Below are 27558 nucleotides of genomic sequence, written 5' to 3' on the forward strand. Positions count from 1 at the left end.
AGCTTGGAGTACAACCCCCCAATTCCAATGAAGTTGGGACGTTGTGTTATGGCTGCCAAACGTTCCAACAAAGCTGGGACGTGTTGCAGCCATAAAATTCTAAGTTAATGATTATTTGCTAAAAACAATCAAGTTGATCAGTTTGAACATTAAATATCTGGTCTTTGTAGTGTATTCAATTAAATATAGGTTGAACATGATTTGCAAATCACTGTATTCTGTTTGTATTTATGTTTAACATAACCTCCCAACTTCATTGGAATTGGGGTTGTAGTTTTTTTCCCCCCCAAATCGTGCCTACACAGCAAAATCCCCTCATGTGAACACCATGTCGTGGCGGTCCACCCACTCTGCAGCTTAGCGCTGCGTGATCACCGGCCCATCTGTCAGCCTACATCCCGCATGTTTGCTCAGAGACAGTCAAGCTATACGTGTTCGCAATCCGATTTGACGTGCAGTCGCTTCCACCGTGTTATGTGTAAATCGATGTTTATGCGTCTTTTTGTAATACAGCATTAACATTGCTAGTTATTCATAAAATGCAAACACTTTGATGTTCAATAGAGTCGATAAACATTTTTTTTTTTTAAATAAATGAAAAAAATGGACCAAAACAATTTTTTTATCTTAACGAAATTAATGTATAAGCGACTAAAAATAATCACAAATAGTTTTTTTAGTTAACTAATTACAGTGTGTAAAAATATTAAATAAAATATATTTTAGTATAAAAAGGACAGGAAACCATTACAATTTAATTAATTACAGTATATAGAAAATATGAAATATAAAGATTTTATTAAATAAAAATTTACGTGTAGTCTTTTTAGAAACATGTCAGTCATGTCTAAAAACAAAGAAATATGAAATACAAATATTGCAATATATATATATATATAATATACATGAAAATGAATTTGTCAATTTGAAAACAAACTATATAATCAGTTTATATTTTCATTATCCTTTTCATTAGCACTCTCTCAGTGGCCACCATCTAAGAAAAAATAAGTGTTTTGATAAAAACAAATTTCAAACTATTAATAATTATGAAATAATTACTAAATACTGTAATTGATTAATAAATTAGGAGAACATCTGAACTTTATTGGGGTTAATCGAGGCACCTTAATTTAACATGAATTTAAATGTGATTGGTTCATTTTGAGCATAAGCAGATATGCAGTCTGTCACTAAGTCACTGTAACTAAGTATATGATTTAATCTGGTCTCATTTTTTTACTTTACAAAAAAATTGACATTTGAACAAGGGGGCGTATAGACTTTTTACATTCACTCTAATTGCGGTATGAAAAAGGATACATTAAAATGAATTATATTAAATAATAATAATAATAATAAAAGTAAGTAATGGGCTGTTAAATCATTACCATCAACGGCCACCATGTTTAAAGGGGGAGGGGGGGGGGGGGGGGGGGGGGGGGGAGAAAAGATAAATAAATAAATGGCTTGTCACGTGATTGTGGGACGAGCCAGATTAGATTAAGACTCACTCTTTTTTTTTTTTTCTTCTTTTTTTTTCTCTCTCCCACTGGAGCAGAAGGCAAACGTCTCGCTCGACATACCTTCGATGTGACTGCAAGCTCCACCTCTGTATTGTTATCGTCTTTAAAAAAAAAAAAAATAATATATATATATATATATATAAAAGCGTAGCTAAACGACGTTTTCACCCCCCGGCGGTCTTGATGTAAATTAGTGGTGGTTTTGGTTCGAGAGAGGAACATTTTGAGGATGATTTCGCCGTGGGACCGCTGGTACTCGACGAGTTGCTGCCTCTGCTGCCATGTCCGGACGGGCACCATTATTTTGGGCATTTGGTACATGGTAAGTGGTCTCGTTTTTGTTTTTTCTTTTGTTTTTGAAAAAGCAAATCAACTGCGAATTATCGATGTAATTGCCACGCGTCACATGCCGATGGATTTGAGTTGGACAAGCTAGCTGCGATGTCGAACCTCATTTGCTTTGTATGATAAAATAATGTTTACCTGTGGTTTATTCGTGGTGTTTTAGACCTAAAAACATTCTGGCGCGTTTTAAGAAACATAATAGCAACACGTGCAGATCGGCTACAGTATTGAATCAAATGTGTCACAAAATTCAGGCTTTATTGAGATAAAGTTTGCAGACAGGAGCGCGTATGGACAAATTTAATATACACAGTTATAGGTGGGTGTGCACACTTGTGCAACCACACGATCTCAGTTGTTAATTTTACTTCCCCACTGAAAATATATATATTTTTTTCAACTGAGTTGGAGAGGTTATAGGTCACGTTAATGGTGGAAAAGGTTTTGAAGTTATTTAGCTTGTGTTACATTACAAAAACATGGGTGTGTAGACATTTTATATCCACTGTAGCCTTCAGTAAAATATTGTAAAAGCTAAATGATGCATGTAATTAGGTAACCCTTGGTTAAAAAAAAAAGATAATTGTGAAATATGTTACAGTTCGTTATAACTCACAATACGATTATTTTAGTGTTGTACAACTGTGCTCCTTCATACTAGTTTATCACAATTATACACTATTTGTATTTTTTTTTTTAACTTGTTCATGTCACTGAAATAAGTAACCGCAATATAAAACATACATTATCCAGAAACTGAACATTATTGTTGACTGACTTTATTATTCAATTAAATTGTGCCTGTTTTAGTTGAGTTGTTCTAACTGATAGCATTTCCGTCATGGCCGTCAGCCGTTTCGTGCTGGTTGCCCTACATGTGCACTTTGGTTAAATTTAGTATAGATGCTTTTGTACTAACCTGAGCTTTTAAACATAGTAGCACACCTCTTAAGCCTGCTAAATCCCTGCCTGGGCTTTTGTAAGCCATATAGCGCAGCCCTAGCGTCCACTTGGCTAACGTAGAAAATGGTGATAGTATAGCAATAGCATTAGTCTGTAACTACATTTCAGCAAACTGTGTCATAGGGCATTAGCATCAAGGTCAGATTTTCTGCCACCAAAGCAGTTAAAAAAAAAAAAAATTGATTTGTTTTTCCCCGCAGCTCATCAACGCGGTTGTGCTACTCATCCTGTTGTCAGCCCTCAATGACCCCGTGCAGTACCGCTACCACCTCACCAGTTCCGAGCTGGGCACCGACGTCGATGTCATGGATGATGCCAGTGAGTGCAAAGCCAATCTTGGTTCCTGTTTCCGTTTGAAAGTGTGTCATTTCGCATTTACGGGAATAATGGAAGTCGAAAATAATCCGTTCGCTGGTCAGACAACACGAAGACAAACCAGCTCTCTGTGTGAATGAGGCTATTTTTAACATTGTTTTTTTTAAATTAAAAATGTACGCAGTTGTGTGAAAATGGCTAATGCAGCCATGGTTCAGCTACTAAATAACTTTGGTTGGGGGGGGGGGGGGGGGGTGAAAGCAATGGTAGGAAGTAACGAAGTACAAATAATCAGAGGCATTTTTAATGGTGGTAGTTGTGCACTGCTGACTCCCATTTAACATGAGTCTGAATCTGATTGGTTCATTCTGAACACAGCCACATCCCCAGTTATAAAAGGGTGTGCGCAAATTTGCAACCACATTATCTCAGTTGTTTATTTTTGCTTTCCCTTTCACAAAGATTTTCAAAAACCTGGATTCGAACAGGGGTGACTTTTTTATATGCACTGTAAGTACAAGAGTTGAATCAGCACTTGTACCAGTCTTTTATTATCTTTTTTTAAACAGTATCTGTACTTCTACTTAGGTACAGGGTAGAAGTACTTATGACACCTCTGCCAAAAAGCCAGGAAGTAAACTTGAAAGAAGCGGGCCATAATACCAACATTACTGCTAATCCTATCCAAACCCAAACATGCAGCCTGTCACATCTTGGCAACATTTAGCAAATCCCGTCATGGGATCAGTCACTGGAATGGTGAGTCATTCAAGATGGACGCCATAATCCAGCGCGGAATGACATCCCTGTTTTTAATCGGACTCCGCATTGGTGTGTGCATCTTCGCTCCGTGGCCGCCACGGTCGCCCAAGGGGACGCTCGTGCACTCTGAGGCGCGTCAGCTGTGTCCGTGCTGAGAGCGGCATTCTGAGGGGGGGTTGGGGGAAATAAAGAAACAACAACAAGTAAAAAACCTGCCATCAGCTCAATGGAGAGGGGGGGGGGGATGATTAGCTTTTAGCTTTAGCAATGAAAAGCACAAACAAGATGAGTCATTTTAATGAATGAAAAATGATAGCGCTCTGGCGGAAAGAAAGCTCGATGACCAGAATCCAATTATTCCTCTTTGCGTGTTTTGCATTTTCTTTCAATATTTTGCGACACTTATTCCTATAGAAGAAGCAGCCTCGACGAGGGCTGCTAATGATAGCTGCTAGCGTAAACAAGCCGCCAATTATCGCGATCAGTATCACTACAAAGTCCCTTTGGTGTTCTTGTCATCAGAATCACTCGGTCATCATGAAAATGGAGCAGAATAATGAAACTGACGTCTTATTTTAAGTGGACAAACATTTGCACACATACCAGAACAATGATACTCATAGGCTTGTGGTTAGCTTCTTTTGTAACGGTTAATGTTCAAAACATAAAACGGATTGAAAGTGCAAGCAGTTGTGTAAGTATTCCATCTTGGCTGAGTTCTGGGTAGGGAAAAAAACATAATTGCTTAAGTCATATTTGATGTTTTGCGGAAAAATTAAAGCAAGCATATTAGTATTTTTTTAATAGATATTGTGACAGTAAGTTAGAAATGATTTATGCTATTAGGTGAACGTTATTCCTTTTTTTGCTTCAAAAACATTGCTTGTGTTGTTTTGAAGCACTCATACAAATGCCTTTATTAAACATTTTCGACGCACGACATTGGTGAAAAAAAGGAGGCGGAAAAACGCCGCCTGTTTATAGATGGCTATTGATAGCGCTGCTTGGCAACTATCAACACACCTCTGGATGAACCCGGCCAATCCAATTTAATTTAGAGATCACACTGAGTTCAGATTCCACTGGCCAATAACCGAAACAAAACACCGCTCTCGTCTGTCATGCCAGCTAATGAGCGTTCCTCAAGGGACTCATGAAAAGCTCTTTTTACCTCAGTAATGTTTTACACATCAGCACTTGCGCAACACGCGGCACGTGGGCTCAAAAACCTCTAGAAGCTATGCCTCAAAAGACACACAAAGTTGTAGACAGTTTCACTGAGCAACATGCAATTTGGTAGGCATGTCTACAACCATGAGTAGTAGACCAACAAAAAAAATCTCAAGTAGTCATGCTCGAAAAGACACAGGATGTCTGCCATCTGCGTTTTCTGACTCCAGACTTTTGTTTTCGTCCCTTGCAGATATCTGCATAGCAACAGCAATATCGCTCCTCATGATTCTTATATGTGGCATGGCGACATATGGTGCTTACAAGGTGAGTCAACACCCTTTTTCTGCCATTACGATATCTCCGTTGGCGCCTCATTTGAAATGCCCCGCACAGCAACACGCCGCATGGATCATTCCCTTCTTCTGCTACCAAATCTTCGACTTTGCCCTTAACACCCTGGTGGCCATCAGTGTGGTTGTGTACCCCAACACAGTGCAGGACTATCTCCAGCAGCTGGTGAGTCGCAAAGTGTTTGCCTCCTTAAAATTGAGTGGGGACATGACTTGACTTGCTTGTGTTTTGCCACAGTAACAGTAACAGTAACTTGGGACTTGCCTGAAGGTTAAGACTTGAGACTTACTAATAACTCGCACGTACAGTACGTGACGTTGTTTGATCTTCCTCCTCCTTCTAGCCGGGGACCTTCCCTTACAAAGAGGACATCATGTCCACCAATAATATGTGCCTCGTCTTCGCAGTCCTCCTTTTCATTGGCGGCATCCTCTCCTTCAAGGTAACGTCACAACTACACTGAAATTTAGTGGGCGCTTCACTAATGGGACTGTTTACTGGCATCTAAATACTGCACATATAAAAAAAAAATAAAAAAAAGTCTGCCTTTGCAAACATAATAATACTCACTTTTAATTGACACTGTCAGAAAATATGTTGGTAGTAAGGGTTTAAGGGAAAGGAGACATATTTGGTGACTTAAGTCGATGTTTAAAATGGTCCCAGCAAAAATGAACGTTACCATCAATCAAGACAAATCAGCCCCCAAAAATCATTTTACTGGAAAAAAGACAGATTTTTTTTTTTTTTTAATTACAACTTTTGAAAAATAATATTAGAATTACTTATATTAGATTTGAATATATACTAGTAATTATTTCAGAAAATCTGTGAAATTTATAATTATAATAATATAAAATTATGATTTATATATATATATATAATATAGAATTGTCAGCTTATTAATTTAGATGAAAAATATAATTCAACCTTTATTAGAATTTATATATTTACTCGGTGAACAGTGCAACTAAATGTGTTCATCATATCCTTCTGTGATGAATCAGAGCACATGTCACACATCATGAATGTACAAACACATCGTTGCTATACTTAAGTACATTTGTCAGGTATCTCTACTTCACAGAATTTGACTAAGCCACCTCTGACGGGCGCTAATCAAAAGTACGCTGGGCACACGTCCAAAGATGGCAGAGTGGCTTTTATTGATACTTGCTCTGAGGAAGATGGATCACTTTCATTCTCCTCACTTTTCAGAATGAGCAGATGGTTCAGGGGGAAATTGGACCGGCGCGCCGCTTTACTGTTGGCACGGGGGTGGGCCCAGAACGCCACTCAAGTCTTTTCACACACAAAAACAATGAACCTGCTGTTCGCCTGCCAAGTCCCACCTCAGCGCTACCCGCGCCTGATGACATGCAGGCTGAAGGAGCACAGCAAGAAAACAGACACTCCACAAACAAAAAATAGTCACATTTTGTCAAAAGTACTCACATTCTGTACTTAAGGGGAAGTAGAGATACATGTTAAAAAAAAATCAAATAAAGGACTGGTAGAAGTGCTGATTCGATCAAATAATCTAGCGAGCTCTCTCATCTGATTGAAAAATGAAGTTGGAAAAATTATGAAATGAAATTATACATAATTAAAGACTCTAAAAGTTATCATGCAACAAAGCAAATGAAAGCGCTTTTGTTGAAATCGCTACGTCATACCGCGATAAGCCTTACAGTGCATTCATTCAGTCATTGTTTCTCCAGGCCTACCTGATTGGTTGCGTGTGGAACTGCTACAGATACGTGAGCGGCCGAGGCACCACCGAGGTCCTCGTCTACGTCACTACCAACGATACCACGGTAAGTCCCTAAAAACCCTACCCTTCTATCTAGCATTCACACCAAGGCTAACGCTAGTCTGTAAGGTAAATATACTAACCATTAAAATAGACAGCAATTATTAATAGTGTGAGGCCAAAAGCTAAATGTTAAAAGGTTTGGAACGTCAAGTCGGAGGAATCACATTTATAAAGATTTGGTGTAAAAAAAAACTTAGCTATTTAGAATTATATTTTTACAATTTTCTTGATTCCGACAACTAATTGGAGTAAGTACAGATCAAACAACAAATGGGCCAAGAACGCATCCCTGTTGGACACCACTTTAGACAGTAATTTAATTCACTACAAATGCTTAAAACATTCAATTGTTTCTATGTTAAAAACATAATAAATACATTTTAAAAAACTCACATTCAGGTAAAAAGATGAGGTTTTCATCTGACATTTTTAACACTTATCTAAAATGTGTCCTTCTTTTTCAATTCTTTTTTATGTTTCCTTTAACACGTTGATTGCAGTTTTGCACTGGTGTTTTTTTGAGACTCCCTGCTTGAGATTGGAATTGGATTGGCACGATTGTCAGATTAGATCTGGTATTCAGAGTACAGTTTGTGCGTCCGTCGGGTCCTCCCGAGAGGCTTTAAGCGTGGTCACACTTTCCATCTGCCTGTCTGCGCTAATCCCCAACACTGATACATAAGACATTAATCTGCGCTCGCCTCGCCGTTGTCACCAGGCTCATCATCATCATCATCGTCATCATCGTCGTCGTCATCGTCCATCACGCACCACGGTGACCGCTTGGTCCCACATGGTTGCACAATAGTGACAAGTCAGCGCATTCATTAAGCAGAGTGGCAAATACCATGAATATTAATCGCGCGTCTTGAATGAATGAATGAATGAATGCGTCTTTTATCGTCATTCAAAAGGCAGCGGTGGATGTTTTACTGCGTGCTTTTATATAAATGCCATTTTCTACACACACACACCCGCCATGCGCTCTTTATATGTGTCCTCGCTTGTCGTGGACATGTTACGCAACGGTCTGCTTGTCCGCTTCATTTCAAATCCCGTCCGTGATGGGTTCATAGGGCCCCCCCCCGCCCCCCGCCCCCCCCAGCTGATGCCTCACAATCGCGTCCCCTCGCAGCATCTTTCTCCCGCTCGTCCGAATTAGCAACGGCAGCCGTTAGGGAAAAAAACAACAACAACAAAAAACGCTCTACGGTGGACGTTTGTTATCAAGTCATGCGGCGAGTTTGGCTCACTGACTCCAAAATCTCACATTTACTTCGCGTTTTTAACGTACTGATGTAATCCCGCCTCCATCGCTGGGGTTACGTTCCTGACCACCCACACAATAAGCGAAATCCACAATATAGAAATACCCTATTAAGGAACTTAATTTGTTTTGAAGGTCTTTAAACACACTATTAAAGCAATATAAACACATAATATATTAAGTGGGGAAAAAATTAACAACTAATTCCGCTGCGATATAAGGATTACTGTATATTCACGTAAATTAATATGAATTATACATTCCAATAGCCTGGCTTTATTTGGTGCACTTCAGTGTTTTGTTACAGTCAACTGGAGCAAGTTAAGATCAAACAAACAACAAATGGGCATATTGTTGAACACAATCCTGTAGGTTTCTGCACAGTATAGAATATGGGAAAAACATGTAATTGAAAAATGGTTGGAATATATACATATTTTTTGGGGGGTGGTAAAAATACAGGCGAACCCTATGGCACTCCACACAACAGATTATATTTGGCTGAAATATTGTTGTAATTCTTTAAAGATATTTAAAAAGGCAGACATTTAAATTAGTCACCAAGAGCAGACTTATCATCTCAAGTACATACTTAAAAAAAAATATTATTATTATTTTTTTTAAACTACTTTTTGGTTTGTTTTTAAATTCTATCCTGCGTTAGACTGTCTCAAAATTCTATTTTTTATCATTCATTTTTTTATCATTTATCATTCAATATTTTAAATGCATATTAGAACTAATATTACTGTATATTTTTGTCCATTGTATGTGGAAAAACAAAAGACAATTCATATTCTTGGTTTTCATTGACGCAACATTCCTCCACTTGGCGGCCAATAGCTTTGTGTTCTGTGCCCTATTTCAGGTTCTGCTTCCACCCTACGAAGAAGTGGTTGCCATCCCGCCAAAGGAGCCTCCTCCCCAGTACATGGAGCCTTGAGCCCACCCCCTCCCTTCTCCTTAACCCCCCTGCACCTCCATCGGTAGCTTTAGCTGAGCCCCGAACGTCGACTCTTGCCGACGTTTCCGTTAGCTTAGCGCCACCTTGAGACAGTATTTCTGTCAGCGTGACATATGGTCCTCCCCGCTCTGCAAGGACACGGACATGCACTTTGAGTCGGCCGCCAACTGTTAGCCCTCTGATACTGTGAATCTCCCTCGTGGTCGAGTGAGGCGCAAGAGCACTTTTTTTTCGTCCCTCTTTGAATGTAATGATGGGGTATTTTTGTATGAATTTTTTTGTATAACTGTGAAGGTAAAAGGGGTTGGTGGTCGTCCCCGCGAGGAAATCACGGTCTTCTAAAAGTCTTCCTCTAAACATGCGTGTACACCTCTAAGAGCATTACACAAAAACGGCGCGTCTTCCTCCTTTGTGTCTTTTATTTTTCTACACATTCATCTAGCTCGGCAGGGCTCCAGGGCATTTTTCTGTAATGATGTAACATAGCGCTCTTTGTGTGCATCACTGACCTTTTTCCAAACAAATAACGTATGAGATCTAACGCAGTGCATTAGCTTAGCATAATAGCACAAAATGGTAGCGCACGTAAATCAAATTGGTAGTATTTTATGAATAGCATTTGTGTATGGCAATATAATTTGCTACTTACATTTTATGCAATAGTCCATTTAAAAAAAAAAAAAAAAAAAACATTCCGGATTTAAGATTAGCCCTACTTTTTCATTAGTCACAGTATTTGGTTCCTAACTAAAATATACTCTGTATTGCCATAGCATTGGCATACAGTGTACTATATGTAAGTAAATGATTCAATTTTAAAGAAACTGTATCAACAAACGATCACTGAAATAGTCAACAGAGACAATTTTCTAATTTCAGATGTAAGAGTCTATTTAAAAAAATTCTGTTTTAACAGTCAATCGATGTATCCCAAACTTTTTCATAAGTTATTTGGTTCCTTCTTTACTACAAAATATATTGTGTATTACCATAACATTGGCTTGTAGTATACAGTAGCTAATGCTAAAAAAAATTATCATTTCATGACAATGAACAATCTGTGATATAGCCTACAGCTATAGTTCAAAGACATAGAGTAATTTAATACTTTCAGCATATGGAAGAATCCACTTGAAAAATTGCATATTTAAGAGTATCAGTTTCAGATAGTTTTTCATGAGTTACTCGGCTCTTTGGGTAAAATCTATCACGTATTACCATAACATCTGCATTTAGTGTAAACAGGTTAATGATAAAAAATGTTTTTAATGTAATTAATAATTCATTAAAATAGCCCTACAGCATAAAACTCGACCTGCAACCCTCGCTACGGAAAAACGTAATGGCAGAGCAACTATAGTGGGCGCCTTCATGAGTGAGTCATGACCACTGCTTTTGCACGTGCAATAGAGCTGCAATTAGAGTGAACTCGCACTTTAAAGTGACAGACATGACATTGCATGTCGTCGTGACGTTGCGCCCGGAAAAGTAAATAAATAAATAAAGCTGCAGAGCGGTTTGATATTCTAAAGCAGTGAAAGGAGAGCTCAGTAGAGTTGTTGAGTGTAAAAGGCAAAATGGCAGAAGTTGGGGTGGCTGATGCCTCGGTCTGTAATTGTCAGAATCCCTTTGACTGTCCTTTGTTATGATCCAGTGATGTGTCCTCAATTCTAATAAGTAATTAAAAACATGAAATGGTGTCAACTGATTTTATTTAATGTGGTCTTATTTTTATAATGTAATCATTTTCTAAATAATTAACAGCCAACTAGAGAAAGAACAGATTGAAAAATAAAGGGGCCAATGATAGACCCCTGTGGTACTCCGCACTTCCTGAATACCGTTTCAATTTTTTAATATAAATTTGAGACTTTTCCGAATGGAATACATTTATTCATTCATACATTGGATAGAAATGAAAAATATATTTCAAATATTTCTGAATGTTTATCTTTTAGTTTTTTAAAGTCCTTTAGCATTCAATTAATTAAAAAATTTTTTTGATGTGTAAGAAAATAAAAATAATTACAATATATTTTTTCTTTATTAGGAAAATAATTGAAAAATAGATATTGTTGTGTACCAACAAAAATCTATTTTGTCAATTGTTGGATAAATATATACATTTCAAATATGAATATTCAGGACGACTATTAATTCAAGTCTTAATGCATGGAGTCCCACACGGGATCTGTGTAGTAAAACAAGCACAATCAGCTCCCATAACACACCCGCCTGTCCGCGAGCTGTCATGTTGAAGTGAAAATAAATTACACAGCTGGTGTTTGACAATATTTTTTTGCAGGTTTACCTTACATAAAAACAGCAGACGGGCATCTGCTGTAGTAGCATGTTAACACACGCGGGCATTAACAGTGATGGTGGATGTGTACTAACACTTTAAGAGCAATTTTTCCAAGGAGACTCTATAATCCTACCTCCAATTAAAAATATTGTTACATGCACCACTGAATGCCATGAGAATAAAAAAAAATGCCTATTTTTGAGAGGAAAAAAAAACAATTTTTAATTTGAGGAAAAACAAGGCCAATGGCCCCTGTATATATATTTTTTACGCACTTTTTAAATTAATACTATAATTTATTGCAAATTATTTTGCGGAACTCCACGCTACGGCTCACAGACTGCAGTTGAAGAACCCCTGATCAAATGGCTCCACTGCGGCGTCCAAAACGAGACATAATCCACGTCACGCTTTGGCCCACTTTTTCCGCTAAGCCATTTTCTCCATTCACAATTAAATGGAGGGGAATCATCTCTGCTCATACGCTCACATGCAACACCGCATTTCCCTTCAAATGGCAGCTTAGTCATCATTTCATGTAAGTTATTTTGCTATAAAAAAATAAATACTATAATCCATTGCCCATCAAACCTTGCCTCGATTCAACCTTCATGGATAACCATGACCTGGATGACTGAGAATCTACAAAGACAAGAACATTTTGTCAAGCGCATTGGTATTTTCATTGATATTTTCATTGATATTGTGGCAGTAATGCTATTGAGAAAAAATATATTTTTTTTTAGACCAATTTTCTAACAGAAAACCCTCATTCCTGTAAAATACTGTAGGTTGCATGCATTTTCACCATCTCTGGATGGGACACCATGAGACCATTATAAATACAAGTGATGCAGTTTTATAGAGGAAGTTGTAAGACATTGAAGAAACTAGGTCAGAAAACATTTGCTAATTGAGGACCAAAAACGTACATCACGTGCAAGAACGTAGACAGATTGTGACCCACTTGCCCAGTCCCTGCAAAGTAGGTGAGCGGCTATCTGTCTCATATCCAAGGTAATGCCCGGTCTCCATTTTGAACCGCCAGACAGGATAATAAATCCTTCCTCATCCCAGAGTGATGAATCCAATACATGTTATCATGGAAAAGCAGTTTCTAATATTTTGACCTTTTCGTGCAGCTGAATAAGGTCACCAATATATCAACAGTTGGGGGGAAAATGACTTCTATGACTAGAATGATGGGAGTATGACATGTCCCTTGACGCTGGTCAGTGCTGATGTTCTCAAATTGATCCATGAAGGTTGTGACTGAGAGACATTCATGTTCACACACAAGTCAATGTGATATTGAATGAGGGCTTTGTTTTGTTTAGACTGGGGACATTGCTTTGGTCTTAAATGTGCCACAATAGTGGAATTAGTTCGTCACAGTCCAACAACGTATCTCACCAGTAATTTGATGAAGCCAAAAAAAAAAAAAAAAAACATTCAGAATGTTGCATTTTTTTATAATTAAAATTTTGTATATTTCAAGTTGTAATGATTGGATAATTTGTTAAATATTTCATATTCATTTTCTTTGACCAAAAAAGAAGTTATTTCAACTTATTGAGAATCCAAATACTAAAACACATTGTATTCACTTTGAAAAACTAATGTTGCATTATTTTCATTTAAAAAAAAAAAAGAATTTTAAATAAATGGGCAAAAAAAAATAGGCAACAATGTTAATGACCTAAAACCACAGCATTCCATTCACATGACGACCCAAAATCTCAAAACTCATATATTTATATATATATATATATATTTATTTATTTATTTGTATGGAGGGAAAAACACTTCTATTCCATGAATACAAAACATGAAATTCAATAAGTATGGTGGTAACTGAGCATGCTTTCTTGTGCTGCGTGACCACATATTGTAATGCTGCTGTTCAATCTAGTTTGTAGCCTAGAAACATCTTTTGTTGTGCCCTCTTAAACTGAGGACCCCTTGTAAAGACTTGGCTGGACTTGAGGACATCGTCGCCCTCCTCTGGACACTTGCTGTACTTATCACAGTACTGTTGAATTCATAAAAATAAAAATTAAAAATTAAAAAACAGGGGCAGATACTGTCAACACCAACTTTATTTATGATAATCAGGGTGAATGAAAGGGGTTGGGGGCAGTCTACTGAGATTGCTGCTGCTGATCAGGCATGCTCCTGATGATGTCAGAATCGCCTGTGCAGGGAAATAAAGAACAAATCCGTCAGCGAAAACAATTTTTCCCCGCGTTGAAACCAATGTCAACTGCATTCAATTCAAGGTCACACTTTCAGCATAAACTAGTATAAAAAGTCGAAAATTAAAACTAAAGTACAACTACAGATGCCAAATATTATCCATTAGGCTTTCGGCTTCATCCTATTTACATTAACATCTGCTTGGCAAAATGTAAAAATGTGATCATTTGTTTGTGAAATTGAAATTTAATTGCACAATGTAACTATAGGGGCGCCCCCACCCGCCACCAAAAGGGCTTGTAATTGCATATAGATGTCAAAAGATGGCAGCACAACACGAGGATCCTAAACCACCAACGCCACCCATCTAGCATGTACGCAATCATGTACCCATGTTACATAACTATTTAGTAGTTAAAATTATTCGACAAACAAACCACATTCTAGCATACTTTCTCTTTAGACGGTGCACGAGCTGCATTCGAGGTTCGCTAACAAAACAGGACATCTCACATGCTGACGTAAAAACAAAACAGTGAACAGACAAGATTTTCAGCGAGGACAGGTTCCCAAAACAAAATCTTTGAATGTGCAACACTGCGAATGGCGAGCTTCTAAAATGCGAGGCTCCACTGTATTGCTAATTTCTTGTTCAATAATTTTCACCCTTTTCCCCTGACATCACTAGTACCCTTCTCTAGTGGCTTAAAAAAAACCACTAAAAAAGTATTTTGAGGCCTAGTGTTTCACTTTTGGGGCATTCAATGCTATACTTTAGCAATACTTAATGATTGACAGCAGGCTAGTGAATAATCTTCATAGTAAAATTAAATCCTAGGTGGTGGTTTTGGACTCACCGGGGTCAATAATGGCCAGCGTGCACACGCGGTAGTATTTGCCGCAGGCGGTGCCGAGCTCGATGTTGTTGCCGCTGTAGTGGTGCACGCCGGTCTTGGCCAGCATGGCGTAGTACTCTATCTCGGACTTCCTGCACGGTGGGGACAAAATGGCGTCACAGCACGAACATTGTGTCCTCAAAATGCATGCCTCACTTTTGTAATCAGGGGTGGGGAAACATGGAGAGTCAGTCAAGAGTGTAATGTTGAGCCCATTTGAACACTGCTGCAAAAAATGTGAGTGCTTCTTAAGTCTGTTGCTAACCAAAACAGCAGCCTCTAAACAGTCAGGCGTGGTGTCTTCCCACATGTTGTAAACTGGTTCCCTGCACAGTATAAAAGCTGAGATGGCGTTTTTTTTTTTTTTTTTTTTTTTCCCCTTTTCGTTCCCCAATGTAGTGAGCGTCCTGGTAATTAAATGTGTTCTTTTTGTGCCCTTTGTTTGGTGGTCGTTACCTGAGCGCTGGGCAGTTGTTGGCCAGGATGACCAACTTGGCTTTGCCCTGTCGGATCATCTTCTGGGACTGCTTGTAGCCCAGCACGTACTTGCCACTCTTCATCACGAGCTGGAGTCGGGAGTTGATGGACTCCATCGACTTTTTCTACGGTCAAAAAACAAAAACAAATAATAAATAATACAAAATAAAAAAGCACATTCTTAACAAATCCGTGACGATGTTACCAAATGACAACTGAGCTCAATTGCAATTAGCCACCATGTTAGCATTAGCTGCAAATGACTTTGGGTCAAATCACAGCCTCTCAAAAATAAACGGCTAACACTTCCACTAGTTGAGATGTAACTTTATAAAATGTGATAATTTCGTCTTAGCTTGTTAGCTTAGCATCGGCCTCCACGTGAAGCTGCCTGCCACTCACCGTCTTCTTCGCGGCCACCATTTTTGCGGTTGTAAGTCCGAACCCGGCCAATCTACGGGCAAGAACAGAACAATGATACGTTTATTCATGTTCTGGATGTACAGACAAAACAAAAACGGACAACTGTGGGTGTTTTTTAAATAGAAAAGCAGGAGAGCTTCTTACGGTAGGTTAACTCCAATATGGCCTCGGAGTGGAAAGGAAAGCCCAGCATGCTTTGCGGCTCTATCTGGAGGCGAGCATGCGCAAACGACTTTTACGCATATTATGGTGCGTTCAGGAACACTTGATAATGTTTTTTTATGTCAATAACAAAATTGATACGCTGTCAGCATTCACTCTCGTTTGTTTTCAGCCATAATGACTTTAATGTACTTGTAAAGCTAAACAACACGCGCACTGAGGTCGTCAGTCTTGTTTATTTTTTATTATCATTTTTAACTTTGATGTTGGCTGTAGGAAGCTCTCAAGTAGAATTTCCTACTTCAGCAGGAATATGTAATGTAGCATTCGTGGAGTACTGGAAAGATTGATTAAGTCCAGTGGAGAGATCCAAATATCGACAATAACGATACAGACGTTGGTATTGATATTGATCAATATCAATTACATGAGATCGGTACTTGAGTTTCTGTCTCTCTTCTGTATTCTTGCAATAATACAATGATCTCATGGTTGTAATTTAGTGTGTAATTAATACATGTATTGGCATTTAAATGCGCTAATACAACACAGCTCAGATTTGATTTGAATTGTTCGCCCTCTTCAGACACACTTAGGTCGCCACCCAATGAGGCGGGGCGGCCTCTGCACGCAAGCAAGCCCTTGACCACTTGAATAATGTATTTTTGTTGCCGGCCTCCTGGAAACAGCCTCAGTTACAGTCAACAACAAATCCGACACTGACAGAACCGGCGTGTCTCGGTAACTCGAGGCCACCACCACAACAACGCAGGAAACACCGCAGGATGTGCGACTACGCACAACACTAAGAGGGACGATTCCCAAATTCTGTTCTTTCTCTCCCATTCCGTCTCCTGCGGAAAGGACAGGATGGGATGTTCCACAAGCTCTCAGACTTCTGCGGTGGACTCAACCAAACCTGGAGTTAAACCAGGGGAGAGCAACGGAACCAGCACCACAGGTATGAAAAGTAAAAAAATAAAAATAGCTGTATCACGTCAAGAATTTACAAGTGTAATAATAGTAAAAGTAATACGAAAGCAGGAAATAACTGCACAAAATGTAATTTGCTGTGGTGTATGTTAGATGTGGGAATCACAGTCACGCGCAATATAATCCGGTGATACAGACAGTATGACGATACCATATTTTATGTAACTAAGGCAGCAAAATGTAACAGGTAACACACTTTTTTTTTTAACTGAAACTATGTATCAGTAAACCAGAATGAATAGAAGATACAAAAAAAAAATAGCGATATCGACTAATGTATCGATATGATTCACTGCGATATTGATATACTTGTACAGGTATCGGCCCTTAAACAGTATCACTCAAAAGGGCAGATTATTATTGTTGCAAAGGCAGATTTACATTGCACTATATTGTACATATATTTTTTTTAAAAGCTGTATCAGTGAACCCCAAAAAAATGTACTATAATAACATGAGTATCGATATCAAATGCTGTATCGATACGATGCATGGTAATATCGATATATTGGGCATTGTTATTGTTGTAAAGGCAGATTCCACCCCGCTATAGCGTATCTGCAGGTGTACCTAATATTGCGGTCGGTAATAAAGGTTTAAAAGGAATTAAAGATTGACTGAGCGGCTCGACCCCCCGTGGAGAGTCTGTGTTGGTTTCCCCCTCTGCGTGTCAATCATTAAAGGGACGGTGCCGAGAAAAACGTGGAAACGCATAGCAACGCACAAACACACCCGAGTCACGGTCGCTAACGCCTCCCTCAAATGAAAGCCTCCCATCAGGAACAAATAAGGTAGTCAGTATTCACTTCCTCGACATACAAGAGTCAAGCTCATGGGTTGTCATGCTGTCGCTAACCAAAACAGAAGCACCTACACAGACGTGGAGTCTTAATGCGCGATTTAGGATGATCTTAGGACGATGTTGCTCTTGTTGTTTCTCGCCATCTTCGTAATACGTACTTGTTTTTTTGAAGAACATTTTAAACTCCACTTTCACTCATCATCACACTTGTAGTTAAGTAAATAAATGCAATAAATGGTTTCACTGGTCCACTTGTCTGTTTACTCGAGTTTGAACCGGACGTGAACATGCTCTCAGAGTACGCGATACAGTTTATATAAAAAGTTTACACACCCCTGCTCAAATTCTAGGTTTTTGTGATATGAAAAAATGAGACCAAGAAAAATCATTTCAAAACTTTCTCCACCATTAATTTGTACAACCCGTACCTGTACAACACAATCAATTTATTATTATTTTTTTTTAATCTTTTCGAGGGCGCCAGTAAAAATAAACAAGTGAGACCATGTGGTTATGCAAGTATGCCGACGCTCTTATTCCTGGGTATGTGGCTGTGATCTGAAATTAACCAATCACATGCAAACGCATGTTCAATGTGAGTCAGCACACACCTGCCACCATTTAAAGTGCCAATGCTTGTTTCTACATAATTATGATGTCATTTCCTGTTCACCCAACACAGTGACGGCCAATGGCAACGTGGCCGAAGACGGCGAGAACATTCCCGACCAGACGTTGTCGCCCCCACCACCGGCAGACTCCTCTGACGCGAAGCCCGCGGGCGAGACAGCAACGGCAACAGCGCCGCCGCTAGAGCAGGAGGAAGAACTGCAGCTGATAGACGCCGACGCAGACGTCGCCAGTGTCGAACTTCCATCAGAGGCGGATGCCGCCCCTGTGACGGCACCTCCAGAAAACGGTTGGTTGAAGTTCACGGAATGAATCTGAATCTCACTACTAATGCTGTAGCATTCATAATCCAGAATCTTTTGAACCAACCATCATAATAAGATGATTCTAATAAGTCGGTTTGGTCAGAAGAACTGTGAAAACAAACAGTAAACACAAAACTAAACTTATTCAAGGTACAAGCAATATGGTAAAACACCCACACACTATTACTACTAGGAAGAAACAACAAACTATGTGAACAATAAATACATATTTACAAACGCTATTTAAAAAATGCCGCTAGGAATGCTGGGAAGTCCATGGGGCATCAACTGCTACTGTATCATCGGGGAGGTTGTTGTGTTTTATTGTTAATGTTCGTTGTTGTTTGTGTTATCTTGTAGTGTAATAGTAGTCGTGTGTGTTCTACTTGTTGTGCAACATTTTGTAATACTTAAAACATTGAACAGTTGGACATTCAATAGTTTAGACACGATCAAATTGAGTTGACCTGGAGAGGTTATAGTTCATTTCAGGTTCAGCCCAACTTGTTGTGAGTGGTGTTAAAAAAATATACATATTATTAAACATTATTATTTATTTTTTTTTTAATCCCTTTTAATGTTCTATTGAGATTATGCAAATTAACTTTAGCTCAAGCAGAAGCTGCAGACCCAACAGAACCCAAACGAGAAACAACAGCGGAGGCACCAGGTGAGCTCACTCGATAAGCATAGTGCACAATAAAATATCACTCATATTCATATTTTTCCCCCCCCCCCTCGTTTAGCTTCAAGTGAAGGACATCCCCCATGAGAGCGTACACGTGCTTTAATATTGCCAAGATGGAGAAGCTGTGACATCATCACTGTGTGCCTTCCAAACCCTAACATGACAGCACTTAATCCATTTGAAGGAACATTTTGCATTTATAGCGACATCATCGCCAAAATGCCAAGAGTGATGAGTCAATATGGATGTTGTGACCGTGAAAAAAAAATTCATACATTTTGCAATTATGTATTTCCAGTGCCCCATTATAGTGGAAAAAATAAATGCTTCCCTCAAATCATATAGAAGGCTTCTTTTCCTTCATCAGGAAAGAAAATGGCTATCAAAAAAATGTTTGTTGATAACTGCTCCACCATGCCCATAATTTAATATTTTACATTTGAATTACAAAATATCAATAATAAAAATAAATCCTTTGAGTCACTACTCCACCCTGCCCCTTATTTATTTATGTTTATTTCAGTAAATAATACCAATCTTGTTAAAATTCAGTTAAAATTAGTTCAAATTACAATTAATTCCCATGAATTTTCTTTTTTTAATTTCATTTTTTTTAATTTTCTAACATTCCATGGAAAATTTCTGGAAAGTTCTAAGGAATCTTTGCAACCAATGTGATGGGGGGGGGAAAAAAGGGGAATAAAATCACCGGAATAAGGAAAACACTTCTTGCTCAGGTTCTTTTATTTGCCATTGTTAAACTATTTTGCTTAGTTTTGCATGAAAGAAAGCCACTTCAAGCACAGCGCTACATTATTATTTGATTTAATTGTGTAACTCACCTAACATTGTACCACAGTCCAAAACAACTGTCAAATTAAGTGCTTTCTTCCGTTATGTGGGCTTTTCTAATCAAAAGCCAGCAGAAAGTGGTTCCGCGAGCTAAGCCATCACGTGTTGTTAGAAAACATTTTGCTATAACTTGTTTGCCAGATGGCCGTCTAGTCAAGAGTCGGCGAGAGGACCGACGACCGCCACCGCCTCGATTTCCACCAGGCCGCCCTGGAAAGATTTCAGAAAAATTATAAGAAGGAGAATAAGTCAACCACAAACGCTCATACAGATGTACCTTGACTTACGAGTTTAATTTGTTCCAAGATTAGAATTCAATTTGCTTGTACAGCAAATCAAATTTCCCCATTGAAATAAATTGAAATGCCATTGTTCCATTCCAGCCCCCCCCCCCCCAAAAAAACTATTTTTTTTTGTTACATGTTCTTAAGAAAGAAAAATAGCAGCGTATTGTATAAAATAAGACAATGTAAAGAAATAAACTGCTATGATGAAGTGTAATACTACTGTACTGTATTATTCTTGTGTTGGATGTGTACCTTTAAGGGGCGTGGCCTAGCGAGTGACATCAGGAGCTGGAGTTAGCCGCTCCTTGCGAGTGTTCTCATTTTGCATTTGTGTGTTTGACTGCATGTCTCGTTCAATAAACGGCTGAAAGCGTACCGGCGACTGTGGCTCTCCTTGCCCAGATGCGAGGGGCATCACAGTACCTCAATTGCTCCATTATTTAAAGTACAATCCATCAAACTACAGTTCTTCACTGGAAAAACTCGGAAGTAAGCGGGTACTTACGCGGGGGAGGGCCGCCACTTGGTAGGCAGCTCTGGCAGGGAAGTTGCTGCTGAAAACTGCAGGACAGAGAGCAAAAGTCAATTACTATTGCGTTTAATCATCCAACTCGATTACGAAAATAACATTTTAACTAGCAAGCAGGTGCAGTAGGCTGTCTCTGACTGTTTTTCCTGGTGACACGTTTGCAGGGGCCACTTGTTGCTAGGCAGAGTTCACAGTGATCAAACATAGCTGCCTCATAAGCCAATGAAAATGAAATTGTCGTATGTTAGCAAATAAATCACAAAGTGGTAAGTGGTAAATTGAATTAAAAGTAATTATAATTACAATCACATGCTATACTATAAACATATCCGATGGATTAAATTAATGTAAATGATTATTTTTGCAATTCTGTTTTTTTTTTTAATTTAAAAAAAAAAAGAATTCAAATCTGGTGGGCCACTTCTTCATGGTAATATTTTTCTATTTATTTTATTTTTTATTTCAAAACAATCTGGTGAGTCACTGATCCACCCTGACACAAATGTAATAAAATTTCTTTTAAATTAACAATACAAATCGTGTGGCTCAAGTGTATTTAAAAAATATTTTAATGTAAAAAAAGAATAATAAATCTGTTGGTTCACTTCACCCTGCCTCAAATGTATTTTTTATAAGACGGGTGGCTGAGCACTCTAAACTGTCCCTAAATTTATAGCTTATCCAAAATTATTTTTACTTTAAAAAATCTGGTCCGTCCTTGCCCCAGAATGCCTCCAATAATTTTTGTTTTGTTTTGTTTTTTAAATTTTGGAAAATTCAGGTGGCTCAAGTGCTACAACTTGCCCCCCTTTTTTTTCTTTCAATTAAAAAAATATATTTTCAAATCTGGTGAGTCACAGCTCTACCCTGTCCCTATTTTTTATTAAATGTGATTTTAAAAAAACTTGTGTGTCACTACTCCACTCTGTCACAAAAATTAAAAATAAAATAAAATACGGTGAGATCACTGCTCTACGATGCCATGAATGTTTTTCAACATTTACATTTCAAAAAGATCATTCACCACCATTCCTCTAATTTATGCATTTTACCCAAATTAAATTTCAAAAAATTCCCCTATATTTTCAAATAATCATAATCTGACAGGTTAGTGTGCTTTCGTCGGGGTCGAGTAGAATCTGGAGTACCGATAGAAGCCTCAACCTCACAGTCAGGGCGGCTCGGTGGAGGTCACGTTACACGCCGACCTCCTGCGTGGCGGGGTCGGCTTACGACCGCGTGGTGGGCTCGCGAGCTTCCGTTTCACCTGTCTGTTATCTGCTATTCATGTATCGAGCGAGGGGCCTAAGAGGACTGTCAAACTGCACAATGCACTCGTATAAAAGAGCTACGACAGGGCTGGCGATAAAAGCCCCAAACACCCGCCAAATCCTCATTACATAATTATAACGGCATTGACTTACATGTCTTGTAGACTTCATTGACGCCATTAAAGTCATTAATGTCCGCCAGCAGGACGGTCGTCTTCACCACTGCAATGGACAAATACGTCTCATTTGTTTGTTTCATAAGGGGAAAAGTAGCGAGATTTGAGTTGTCACCGTTGGTGTAGTTGCACCCTGAAGCTTTAAGGATCTCCCCCATGTTGACCAGCGCCTAAGGAATAACATTGACCAGACAACATATTAAAAGTATGTGTACTTCTACTGAAATTCGCTGCCAGCCTTCCCAGTTAACATGAATATTTGACTTCTGAAGCCGTCAATGGCAGTGAATGTGTTAAATACAGAGTACGAGCACTTTTGCCACCTCTGAGAGTCTGTACGTACAACGGCCGAGACGGGTCACAACAATTGCGAACGCCACAACGTAGCGACAGCAGCCAACAACACAGCGACGTTACGGTACAACGGAAGCGAACGTGCGACTCCCTCCCACTGTCTAATTCATCCGGGTCACCTGGGATTCCCGTCGCCGACCTGCGTTGGCATTTTCCAATAGCGTTTGCAATTGCTGTGACCCGACTCGGCCACCGTGTCTAGGAGTACGTATAACCTGTTTAGCCTGAGCCTGCACTCCTCCCTGGACCAGCTGACCGGAGGCCACGTCCATCCCCAGCTGCCCGGAGATGTACAAGGTCCTGTCCACCAGCACCGCTTGGCTGAGCAAAAAACAAACAGCAAGACTAACTCAAGACCTACTTGTTATTACTATTAGCAATCTTTTATGGCCTAGGATGTGTTGTGACATCGCAGACACACAAGAGTTGCCAGCATCTTTAACAAACACAACAATATTATAATAACAAAAATGGGTAAATAATACATAAAGCTGGCGTCGGACTGAAACCTTGTACGTATTCCTCCGTCTTTATAGCAAAGAAAAACAATCATATAAATGTGTGTGTAAGTACGTTATTCCATAGCAATACATTATCAGTTTGTTGATCCAAGTAGTACTAGTAGTAGTAGTAGTAGTAGTAGTAGTACTATTAGTACTAACAGGTAGGCATTTCTAATGAGCAGTTTCATCTTTATTTGGACACTTCCAAATAAATCCACTTCTTTTGTGGATGTATAAATGTGACAAAAGAGTCAATTATTTGCCGTTGTTGTTAGAATGACTTTTTTTTTTTTTTTTTTTTAAACCCCGCCCACAAGCATCCCGATTGGTCCATACCCGGAACTCCCCGCCGGCACGTGTTGCAACGTTATACAATAAAAACGTGCTAATAACGAAGAAAAAAAGGAGAACAGTAATATGAATATGTGAGTGCGCGTTTTGTTGATCTTACCTGTATATTCCCTGCCTGACCGGAGCTTTGCCCGTGTATGTAATCTGCCTGCGAATGGTCGCCATTCTTTCACGTCACCGATTTGTCGAAAGAGAGTTTGTGGACTTTGTAGCTTTTTTTTTCTTTTTTTTCTGCAAGTTTCACTTATAAGTGTTATCGTTTGAGTTCACTGACCGCTAAGACACACCTGCCACGAGTCAATACATTGAAAACATATTTCATATTCACGCGTTACCTGTAGGGGCCGATGGCAGCCGGTGCTGTCGCGATGTTAATAATCTTCCTGATAAGAGGGGACATCTTTCCGGTTTTTGTTTTAGCTTTGTTGTTGCAATTCTGCAAAGACGAGCTGCATGTGTGCAAAGTGAGCGTTGTACAACTGGGACTTTGCCCCCAATTCTGCCTGACAGGCAAGCCCGCACCAAGTGAGGATGCAGGTGTACACTGTATCTAAATAGACAACTGGAGAGGCGTGAAGGGGGGGTCAACGTAACGTCAAATAAATATTAGTTAATAATAAATTTTCAAAATGTTTAAAGTCATTATGTCATAATTCCTGTCATGAAAAAAATAATAATCTAAAAAAAAATACAATATGAGAACTAATTAATTGCTAGTATATGTAATGGACGTTTAAAATTGTTAGTTTATTATCATAAAATGTATTGTTTGTTAAAATGATTTCAATATAATAAACTACTAACATTACGACTGATCGCAAAAGTGCAATGCATTTTGATTCAGGCTATTCCCGGGCCTACTAGTTCAGTAAGGGTCAATTTTCGATTTATTTTACGACTGATCGCAAAAGTGCAATGCGTTTTGATTCAGGCTATTCCCGGGCCTACTAGTTCAGTAAGGGTCAATTTTCGATTTATTTTACTTCTTATTGTTAAGAATTTAAAACTTATTAATATAAGATTATAACGATTATTTCAACGTCAAGTTCCTTGTTAGACTTTTCTCTTAGTTTAATGCAATGAAGACGTATTGCTTTTTGTAGTCAGGCAATATTTAGGACTACTCCTATTTCAATAGGGGTCCTTTCATGTCCCAATAAGCATGCTAGCTTTTCACTGGTTGTCGCGTTAAACGTGCGATAATTTGACCCTTTAGGCTCCTGTACAATCACTTTATTCACACTTTTAGTCCGTTTCGTGACGAAAACGCCACAATTAATTATCACGTTGTCAACATGTTGAACTCCGGCCGCCGTGCCCTTCACGATCTGCTCGGCCAAATGACTATCAGGAGTTTTTCTGTGACTCCAGTCCAGGTTAGTGTCTCCTCCATTAGAATCTTCGAGATAAATATTCTATCACGCGTTGTTTCACATGGGCCAGATATTCACACGCACAGGTCCACTGTAGGACCCTACTGACATACTGTGGCAGTTTGCCTGCTCAAGGGCACAAAGTTGCTCTGACAGCGAACTAGCATCCACAGAAGTCCTGATTTGCATATTTTTATGGGTGGACCTTGAATCTTATGAGCTTCTGGAATATACATGATGAGTTTGAAAGACATTTTGCTGTACTATTTGGGCTGGTCTAGTATTTTTTTCATGTTTTATTTTTTTCCAGAGTACCGTGGTGGTGGAGCGCTGGTGGCAGGTGCCCCTGTCCAAAGTGGGCAGCCCCCCGAGGTTGCACCCCCGCAGGCACCGCATCTACAAGCTCATGGAGGACACCAAACACTCTCCCCAGAAAAAGATGGAGCTCATCCTCACACAGACCGTCCCCAGTGAGTTTCATCCCGTGCATCCAATAAAAAGAAATACATAAATATATGAGTTCAAATCTTTTTTTTTTTTTTTTATTTTTCTTGACAGAGCTGGGTGGCCGAGGAGATACGGTGTTTGTCAAAAAGTCAGTGGGGCGGAACAAGCTGTTGGCTCAGGGGCTCGCCGTGTATCCGTCTCCGGAGAACAAGCAGCTGTTTGCGGAGGAGTTAAGGGTGCGCATTGGATGGCTCACTATAATGCGGCGTTCTAATGTGGTTAATGAACGCTGTTCTCTCTCGATGTTCAGCTTTTGCGCGAGGGCACGAGCGAGGAAAGGGTCCAAACCCGAACTGGACAACTGGTAAGTCGGCACAAAAATCGGATACGGCAATCCCCCGCATAGTCGAGGTTCGCTACTCACAAATGCAACTATCCGCATTTTTTGCTCTCATTTAGTAATGTCCTATTTTAAAGTAGTACATGAAAAGTGGTGTCCAGGAAGTACATTGAAGTGATGCCTCTCGACTGAGAGACAAGCTTTGTATATATAACCTGGGTTGTTAGTGGAAGTTACAGAGATTTTTTTTTTTTACTGCATGTACACACGCACTTCCAGTGCATTTTGGAACTCTAGTGATCTGTAAGCCATTTTGAAGTGGAATGTTATAAGATAGGTTTGAAACGAAAGGACATTATTTTGGGAACATATTTTGTGGTGTATTTAGGTTTAAACTATTGGTGTAGGCCAGTGGTTATCAAGCTTTTTACTCTCAGTACAAACTCAAAAAAAAAAAAAAAAAAAACATAATGACCAACATTAAAATAAGGTAGTCTAGAAGGCCTAAGTGTTCATCAAAACGAGGCAGAGGTTTTATTACTAAAAATATGTTTTAATATTGTTGTTAGGCACTGTAATATTGTGCACATTTTTAACATCAACACTTAAATGCTTGCTTAAATCGGTAATAGACAAAAAAAGACTATTGCACACAAATGTTAAAAAAAACTTAAATGCAAATTTATTGAACTTAAATTCAACTGAACCGTACTTAAAAAAATGTAGCATATGCAGTATAATTGCATATTTGTATCACTTCATTATGAGTGGAACAAATTATCGCTCTCAAAACAAACAGACACATCGATGTTTAATCCAAGAATTTAATGTCATGGAAGATGTATACATTTATTTATTTTTGCTATAATTTCATGTTAAATTTTGTTTTTCCACAACAACACCCTCTACGTTCCTCCCACTCCTACTTCTCAACTTACTTGATTGCGCCAAACCCTAATTATTAATGTGTAACAAAGTCCCGGCACTCAGTATTTTTAATAATAATAATGAAAACTAAAATACTGACCAGGTGTCTTCTGTTTTCCAGACAGTAGATTACCTGAAGCGCTGCAAGTTGACCATCCACAAAATGCCCTTGGAGGACTTTAAGCTGACCAGTGAGGTCGTGAGGAGGCAGTTTCTTAAGAAGGTATACTAAATAAACCAAAACCAAAAACAAAAAGTGTAATAGTCGCAAAAGTTTTATCCATATATGTTTGTTTATAAATTGAATGGTAACTTTTATTTTAGCTGATCATGGTGGTGCCTCCACACGCCTTGAAGCTTCCATTTGAGCCCATCGCAGAGTTGGGCGACTACTGGTGCGAAGTAACGGTAAGATTCCGATTATTCAGACTTTTTTTGCGCAGGTTAAATTAACAGCAAGTGTCGGCGTGTTCTTCCAGGTGAACGGAATGGACACGGTCCGCGTGCCCGTTTCCTTGCTCCCCTACGAGGACCCGTCGGCCAATCATCAGCGCCTCCTGAAGGCGCAGCGGCGGCAGCAGGCTGGTGAGAAAGACATTTCGCAACAGACGAGTGAGGACCGCGTGACCGAGACAAGTGGAGTCGATGCCACAGCGCCACCAAGTGACAACCGGAAAAAGGACTGAAGGACACAAAAAAGGACATCCATGGTTTGTTGAGACGTGATTGTGAGGAACGCTGACTGGGTGAACCGTTGTTATAATTAAAAATGAGGCTCACTAAAGTAAC

General features: G+C 39.1%; 4 protein-coding genes across 5 annotated transcripts; 2 read left to right on the forward strand and 2 right to left on the reverse strand.

Moving 5' to 3' along the window:
• The first annotated feature begins 1541 nt into the window (after positions 1–1541).
• Positions 1542–11190, forward strand: laptm4b (lysosomal protein transmembrane 4 beta). The gene is made up of 7 exons (XM_061760767.1): positions 1542–1848; positions 3035–3152; positions 5335–5408; positions 5478–5600; positions 5779–5877; positions 7157–7252; positions 9387–11190. Exons 1-7 carry the CDS (start codon positions 1756–1758, stop codon positions 9459–9461), a joined length of 678 nt encoding a protein of 225 aa, XP_061616751.1. The 5' UTR covers positions 1542–1755; the 3' UTR covers positions 9462–11190.
• A 2678-nt stretch (positions 11191–13868) lies between these two features.
• rpl30 (ribosomal protein L30) lies at positions 13869–16030 on the reverse strand. The gene is made up of 5 exons (XM_061760789.1): positions 15924–16030; positions 15759–15810; positions 15336–15481; positions 14841–14971; positions 13869–13981 (listed from the first exon to the last, which is right to left on the reverse strand). The coding sequence occupies exons 2-5, from the start codon at positions 15777–15779 to the stop codon at positions 13929–13931; spliced, it is 351 nt and encodes a 116-aa protein (XP_061616773.1). The 5' UTR covers positions 15780–15810; positions 15924–16030; the 3' UTR covers positions 13869–13928.
• A 4055-nt stretch (positions 16031–20085) lies between these two features.
• On the reverse strand, positions 20086–24221 carry rida (reactive intermediate imine deaminase A homolog). Of its 2 annotated transcripts, XM_061760787.1 has the most exons (7): positions 24018–24165; positions 23783–23913; positions 23044–23149; positions 22590–22644; positions 22452–22520; positions 21004–21059; positions 20086–20421 (listed from the first exon to the last, which is right to left on the reverse strand). In XM_061760787.1, exons 2-7 carry the CDS (start codon positions 23845–23847, stop codon positions 20365–20367), a joined length of 408 nt encoding a protein of 135 aa, XP_061616771.1. In that variant the 5' UTR covers positions 23848–23913; positions 24018–24165; the 3' UTR covers positions 20086–20364. The 2 variants fall into 2 exon arrangements, with proteins under 2 accessions (XP_061616771.1, XP_061616770.1); XM_061760786.1 differs by lacking the exon at positions 23783–23913 and having other exon boundaries at positions 24018–24221.
• Positions 24222–24743: 522 nt separating this feature from the next.
• On the forward strand, positions 24744–27557 carry mrpl9 (mitochondrial ribosomal protein L9). Its single transcript, XM_061760749.1, has 7 exons — positions 24744–25058; positions 25366–25525; positions 25614–25738; positions 25813–25866; positions 26891–26992; positions 27094–27177; positions 27249–27557. The coding sequence occupies exons 1-7, from the start codon at positions 24978–24980 to the stop codon at positions 27453–27455; spliced, it is 813 nt and encodes a 270-aa protein (XP_061616733.1). The 5' UTR covers positions 24744–24977; the 3' UTR covers positions 27456–27557.
• Position 27558: the final 1 nt, after the last annotated feature.

This window comes from Phyllopteryx taeniolatus, chromosome 21 (assembly GCF_024500385.1).
Source record: "Phyllopteryx taeniolatus isolate TA_2022b chromosome 21, UOR_Ptae_1.2, whole genome shotgun sequence".
Lineage (NCBI taxonomy): Eukaryota > Metazoa > Chordata > Actinopteri > Syngnathiformes > Syngnathidae > Phyllopteryx > Phyllopteryx taeniolatus.